The sequence below is a fragment of the Mixophyes fleayi genome, chromosome 6 (assembly GCF_038048845.1).
Source record: "Mixophyes fleayi isolate aMixFle1 chromosome 6, aMixFle1.hap1, whole genome shotgun sequence".
In the NCBI taxonomy this organism is placed as follows: domain Eukaryota; kingdom Metazoa; phylum Chordata; class Amphibia; order Anura; family Limnodynastidae; genus Mixophyes; species Mixophyes fleayi.
Window position 1 is genome coordinate 211,840,255 of NC_134407.1, and position 7,541 is coordinate 211,847,795.

Consider the following 7,541-nt stretch of genomic DNA (forward strand, 5'->3'; position numbering starts at 1 on the left):
AAAGTGATTTAATACATTGTTAATATGTGTCTATCAGATGATATATGCATCTGGGGGATCCTCAATATCACTCTCTTCTTTACAATAAAGTCTCCTCTTACCCAGTGATGTGAGGGGTCGATGATTCTCCATCATGACGTCAGTGTACAGATCCTTGTGTCCCTCTAAATACTCCCACTCCTCCATGGAGAAATAGACAGTGACGTCCTCACACCTTATAGGAACCTGACACACACAATGATACAGTCATCACCCAGACACATCCCCTGGTGTTACTGTATAATGTCCCATTCCCAGCAGTCACCTCTCCAGTCAGCAGCTGAATGATCTTGTTGGTGAGTTCTAGAATCCTCTGGTCAATGTTTCTCTCATGTATCAGTGAGTGAGGTGGAGGCACCGTGATAGGGCTCTGGGTCCTGCTCAATCCCACAGAGACACAGGGACAACTGATCAGTGTCTCATGCTCTCCAAAGGTCTTCTTCACTACTGTGTAATCCTGTGCATTAAGAGACAATAAACGTTATAATATACATATACACACTAATATATATACTATTTCCTATTTCTATATACTATTTTCTATTTCCTATATACTATCATATACTATTTCCCGTATGAAATGAATAAACATACTCTTGTCTCTATACACAACTGAGATAAGTGTGATTTCACAGTCACATTTCCAGAACCCCTCACCTCTCCAGTCAGCTGGAAGATGATCTCCAGGGTGAGATTTAATATCCTCTCAGTCAGGTTACTCTTGTCTTTATCCATAAATGAGTGAGTTGGATGATGTGTACAGGAATCTATTCCCTGCAGATGGGTCTCACCTTCACGCACCATTATGGCTCTAAATATATTAAAACGAACACACTTGACACAGACAAATGTTTTCCCTTCACACTCGACAGAGACACAGTTCCACTCTACACAGAGAAACAAAAGTTCTTTCAAACCCTTATACAGGTAGACACACATGTCCCCTCAACACTTGACACAGCCATATATCCACTCCACTTGCTATATAGCACACACACTTCAACTCCACATTAGACACAGAGAGACACATATCCCCTCCACACCACACACTGACAGGCAGACACACTTCGGGCCCGAGTCATTAAGGAGAGCAAAGCATAAAAATGGAGTAACTTTTGGCAAAACCCTGTTGCATTGTGCATTGGAGGGAGAGGTAAATGTTAAATGTGGGTACAGATTTATAGTTGGTATAGGGCATGTCCTAGATCAATTTTAAATTTCAGTGTAAAATTAAAGATAGCAAGTATTTGTCTGTTAGATGTAAAAACAGCCAATATTTAACTTATCTGCAAAATAATAAACTAATTTTCACCACTTGCATTGTAACATGGTTTGTCCCAGAGAACAGTTACTCCTTTTTTTTGTCTTACTTTCCTTAATGACTCAGGCTATTCCTCTCTACACTTGACACGGACAAACTTCCCTTCGACACACATTTAAAATAAGCACTCCAGGCAAATAAAATGTATCAACAATCTTTCTCTCCTCTTTTACCAGATGCAGCTACAGACATAAAAGCCTGAAGAAGTTTCAGTCTGTACAGAATAGCTGTCCGTTCAGTTGGGTGCGAACAACCCTCACAGCCGTCCAATCGATAAATGGACAATGCACCTATCTTTCTGGATTCCCTTCACCTGCATAAATGTGGACAAATAACATTGTATAAATGTATTTCTATTGACAGTGCAGTACGTCCAGTGTATTCTATTGGCAATAAAGAAAATGTATTTAGGTGCTGACTTTCTGATACAGGATGCCCACAGCATGTTTGCATGATTCTGTGACACAGGACATGGCATGTTTCGGAGTCTCTGATCTGAACCCAGGTAGGGGGATAGTGTTACCTTGACCACCACATTCTGATGATTGAGTGCAGAGTGAGGAGTGTTCCTGTATAAGGAGAGGCTAGTAGTGGAAATTATCTCAATTGTAAACCAAATCTGTATAGGCATATGCAGTTATTTGGGAATCACAGCAAACTTTAAATTATATTTAAATTCAATTGTTCACTGTGCCAATATCTACACCCTGATGCCAACCACTAAGGTTTAGTAAGCCATATATTAAGAATAGGTGGTAAGAATTGCATTTAAGTGGCAGAAAAATAAAAATATGTAATGTGCAGTTTTTAAAAATATAGGGACATTTCCAGGAACAAATATGTATAATCTGGAGCTGTCCATGGAAATTATGGAGAGCTGGCAAGTGTACTATACCCCTCTAGTTGTCTTTGTTGCACTAACTCTCTCTATGTTGTTGCCTTTGTTTTATATTAAACATTATATAAAGACTACAATTTAAATAACAGTTAAACGGTAAACATGAGGCTGCTCCACCTGCACTATGTGGGGTAAATCAGAAAACACAGTCCAATGATGTCATTATACACATATGTCATTACCTGGTGTCACTAGTTCTTTCAGGGTAACAGCTAGATCCCCTTCAGCTAAAGGACCTTCTGACGTCACCAAGTCATGTGGGCGCTCTAGTCACGTGGTACACAGAGGAGGCTGAGGCTGCTAAGGCTGCTGTAATGTTCCTGTGTAGTTACTGAAAGTATTCGGGTCACCAGGTCATGTGACAGCTGTAGTCACGTGGTACACAGAGGAGGCTGCAGTGTCCCTGTGTATCTATGACAGTGATGGGGAATCAGACAGAGCAGTGATCTAGTTACAAACTGTAATATTTTATACTGACTGCAGATGGAGGAATTGTCTTCTCTGTCAGGTTTATTCAGTGTGATCTGCTGTACAGGCATTAATCCCAGAGATCAGTCTTACACACAGGACACATTGTAGTGTATCAGCTGGTTACATGGCAGCAAATTGTATATTATAACAGTGTGACTGAGTATTCCCCCAGCTGCAGTGTATGTGATATGTGTGTTTTAGTGCTAACACTAAGTGATATATAATTAGTAATGGACAGTGATCATTCTACTTGTGCTGTAGTCATTTTATGACTCCCATAGTGAATTTCAGAGTGGGTCCTGTCCCAACAACGGAGGGAGGAAAATTTACTTAATGGTTTCAGACTGCAGTGGGAGAAATGAGAAAATGAACAAGTGCAGTCTGAGAGCTTTGATGGGTTTTTGCAAAACTATCATATGTGAATACTGCTTATTTTTTAATGCTGACCAAATATTATACATAGGTCTTGTATAATTCTCTGTGGTAACAGAACTTTTATATTTCTTTACTTGACAGGTAAAGTCCAAAAGCAAAAAAATATGTATTATGGAAAAATAACTGCTATGAGGTAAATTTACATTCTAACAATGTATGAATGGAGGGTTCATATGTAAAGGGTGTTAGTCAATACATACATTGCATTAATGATGGGTGACATTAGATATCCACAGACAGAAGGTCTCCCATGCTTTGGATAAATGTAAAGTACTTTGGTAACAGCCATGGTGGTTTGTTATAGGAAAACTTATTAGAGCGCAGAAGTAAGAAAATCTTGTCCTGTTAGCACTTAATGGATAATGTAATATCCTCCATTGTATTACATTCCATCCAAGGGGATACAGACAGACATTACATAACAAAGGTTTACCATCCACAGCCCTATTGAGCTTTTGTGGTGACATGTTTAAGAGCCTGCAAACATAGATGTGACCTTTCCATGAAGACTCTTGTCCATCCTGGTGAAAAGAATGGGGTTCCTTTTATTCATTAAAAGGAAAACACCACTTATTACAGTTTGGGGATAGACCCTATGGTTTATTTTGCAAACATAACCCCTATCTGTAATCATTTGCTGTATAATCGCTCTAGTACAGTATACATAGCACTAATGTGCCTGCAACTCCTCCCATCAGCCAGAGGACGTCCACTATGAGTCCTTGTATGGCTGGTCCTGCTACTACGTCATCTTGTCAACATAATACAGTCGAGAAAAAAATTTGTGCCACTCAGTTCAACCCTGATGACATCAAGTTAGTGACAAGAGGGAGAGACACCATCATAGACAAAGTACTTACCACATCATAAAATGGCAGGAGAGGAAATCACACACACACACACACACACACACACACACACACACACACACACACACACACACACACACACACACACACACACACACACTGTTTATTGATAGCAAAACAGACAGCTGAAACAGTAAGAAGGATGTAGCCACTATGGACACGAGAAATAAACAGCAACGCTTAAGGTTATGAGAACAGCTCAGGAACATGTGGGATAATTACTGGTGCGATCAAATGCGTTAGTTCATCTTTGCGTAAAAAAAGGAGAGTGCTCAAAATGTGGTCTGATGGTGGTACCTGAGGGAGGGTGGATGTACTCTGGTTTACAGCACCATTACTTCCAGCATTAATAACTTAGGAGACCATCAGAGAATACACAATTCAGGAAGAGGAAATAACTATCCCTCCAACATAGAGCCAACCTGGTCATATATTTTTGGGTTTAAATATCATTGTAATTTTGTAATTTTTGTCTTGCTGATTCTGAGTATGTAAATCCATGTCAGCTCTCACAAAGCTGTGATTCTAGAGACAACACAACGGAAGCAGCCATCAGCTGCTTCCAGCTCTCAGTTACAGTGATAGATAAGTTGTTGGCACCCAGCACTTGTTGATGAACGGCCTGGACTGCTAAAGTACATGGTAGGACTATGAACTGCTGACCCTGACATATACATAAACCTGTATTTCTGTTTATCACAGGGATGGCCTATGATCTGTGTAATGTTCAGATTACCCAGTTACAGGAGGCCCTACATGGAAAGAGCAGTAAGTCACCACATTAAGGATATGAAGAACCGAGCATTAGGGTAACCCCTATACCTTGTACAGAGGCTCAGGATAACATTAGGGAAATAAGAACATACCACATATGTAATCCCCATCTTATAAGAACATACCACATATATAGTTCCCATCTTATAAGAACATACCACATATATAGTCCCCATCTTATAAGAACATACCACATATATAACCCCCATCTTATAAGAACATACCAAATATATAGTCCCCATCTCATAAGAACATAACACATATATAGTCCCCATCTTATAAGAACATACCAAATATATAGTACCCATCTTATAAGAACATACCAAATATATAACCCCCATCTTATAAGAACATACCAAATATATAGTCCCCATCTTATAAGAACATTATAAGAATCTTTTTGAAATTTCTGCTACAAGAATAACCTCTCTCCTCTTGATCATCATCTGCCTTATTCTTAATGAAATCACCTTGTCTTCCTATTATATTATGCATTCACTACAAAAGTATTTAGTGCTTTCTACTAAGATCTAAGCTGACTATCTCATTAGATCCCAACTCTCTGCTCACGCCAACCTTCCTTCTCTTCCTAGGTTACCACAGCTCTCAGGACTACAACCCTTCTTGTAAGCTGCACCCTACCCCTGGAACTCTTCACCTGAATGCCTACCAAGTATTCTCTCTCTACCTGCAAGACCCTGCTAAAAGCTCGCCTGGTTAAGGAAGCGTTCAAATAGAACATGTGACCAGCAAGTGGAATAATTTACTTGTCACTGTAAATGAACCTTACCAGAGCCTTCTGTGTGCTGCTTCATACTGCAGACAGCTGGTTTGTTATATGTAATATTTGAATATTTTGTAACAAGCACACACAAATATGTGATGTGAACAATACATGCTGTGCTTAAAGCAGCTTTCTCATATTTTTGAGGGAGGAGGAGGATCAAGTTGTGTAGTTGTCTAGTTAATTTACTAGATATTTAGCTTTAAGTGTTTTTAACCACGGTTTGTTTGTTTTTGTCATGCAATCCACGCAGGAAGATTTGCCTCTGGAGCCAGTGGTACGTCTTGCTTGCACCCAGATGTGCTCCTTGCGTCTGGGCATCCACAGCCAGCTTAAAATAAAAAATAATGTGTCAGATCTTGGCAGGGTGAAAAGAAGCCCCTTAAACTAGATTCAATATAATTATATAGATGGTTGTTTATTATGGTTTGCGAATGGGAAGGAGGGCGGTGAGGGGGGGGATCATATCTCCAACTGATATAATAATGATTCCAAAAGAGCAAATTCACAAGTAGACTAGTTTCTATGGTCGGTTTTCAGTATTCAAAAATGTGCGCCCATCCTCTAGGAAGTCATCCATCCAAAAACAATAATGTACCGAACTAAGAGAGTGGCCGATTCTAGTCACAGAACATCCACACGTCAGCAGTAATAAAACATCACAATAACCTATACTGAGCCACAAAAATCTCCAAACACAAAATTGTAAAACCACAGGACTGGATCCCCTGTACCCTCTATTGGGCAGCAACCCCCAAGACAAATTAATCAATCACAAGCGTAGACCTCCAGACCCCTGCCTATAAAAGCAGTCCACAGTTGCCAGATTATTGTCGTCTGATCAGTATCTGGCGGCCGCTTAAGCCCTGGAACTCCAGTACCTTTAATTTTTGAATCAAGCTCTGCATCGCTAAGCACAAGTTCTGTCTCTCTGCTTCTGACTCCCTCTGGTATCATGGTGTCATTCCACCACTCGTTCCACATGCTGTACCACTGAAACAGCTACTGTCTGCTATCAGAGCCTCCATATTTGAACTTGTGCTTATTACTACAGCTTGCATATTTGAACTTGTGTGTATTACCATAGCCTATTTTATACCTTTGCTATAACCAGTATTATTGGTTTACCCGATTATTGGGTCTTTAGCCGTTTAGATCTTATTCAGGAAAAGACTAACATGGCAAAATGTAGCCCCCTCAAGAACATGCCTTCATTCCTCTAGAGCCAATTTGATTTCTGAAAGATGTTTCATCTTCAGTGGTGTAAATCCTCTCTGCTTGCTGGAGTTTGTGGGAAGAGTTCACAAGGATGGCAATTTCCAGTAGAGACATGTTGACACAAGACTGCCCCTACCCCAACAGATAAGGCATCAACCTCAAAGAAGAATGGATGGAAGATATAATATTGCTTAAGAATGGGAGCTGAAGAGAAGCCTGCTTCAGGAAGCTGAAGGATTGGGATGCCTCGGTAGGCCATACCTTAGGGTTGGCAGATTTATGGGTCATGGCTGTGATGGGAGGAACCAAGATGGAATTTCCTCTAATAAACTGCTGTAGTTAGCGAACACTAAGAAAGAAATGGATGGTTTTGATTCTGGTAAGCTAAGGCCAGTTTCTAATAGCTTCTACCTTGTCAGAGTCCACCTGGAGACTGGAATCTGACACTATAGAACCCAGATAGGGTAGTTGTTGATGTTTGAATATACACTTCTCTAACTTACAGTATACATGATGAATCTTAAGATGTATTAGAACCTCCACAACGCGTTCCTTGTGAGTTTTAGTGTTGTGAGAAAAGATTAGTATGTGATCCAGGTACATAACTACAAATTGATATACCACATACTACCAAATTTTGTTTGTTAAGTTTTGGAAGACATAGCATTAAAATAAACCAAAATGCATTCCTAGGTATTCATAATTCCCATCCCTGGTTTAAAGGCCATCTTC

The 7,541-nt window shown here is 39.9% G+C and overlaps 1 protein-coding gene and 1 long non-coding RNA gene across 2 annotated transcripts in view; one reads left to right on the top strand and one right to left on the bottom strand.

The window, feature by feature from the left end:
• Window positions 1–2,680, bottom strand: part of LOC142159828 (uncharacterized) — a 111,848-nt gene extending 109,168 nt beyond the window's left edge. The window contains exons 1-4 of the mRNA XM_075214604.1: window positions 2,441–2,680; window positions 1,534–1,673; window positions 697–850; window positions 305–496 (exon numbers count right to left, since the gene is read on the bottom strand). Of these exons, the coding sequence (XP_075070705.1) occupies window positions 305–496; window positions 697–843 (339 nt within the window). The 5' untranslated portion in view covers window positions 844–850; window positions 1,534–1,673; window positions 2,441–2,680. The remainder of the gene's footprint in view (window positions 1–304; window positions 497–696; window positions 851–1,533; window positions 1,674–2,440) is intronic.
• On the top strand, window positions 2,639–5,548 carry LOC142160055 (uncharacterized). Its single transcript, XR_012693038.1, has 3 exons — window positions 2,639–3,297; window positions 4,736–4,801; window positions 5,401–5,548. It is a non-coding gene; the product is annotated as an uncharacterized LOC142160055 (long non-coding RNA).
• The last annotated feature ends 1,993 nt before the right edge of the window (window positions 5,549–7,541 follow it).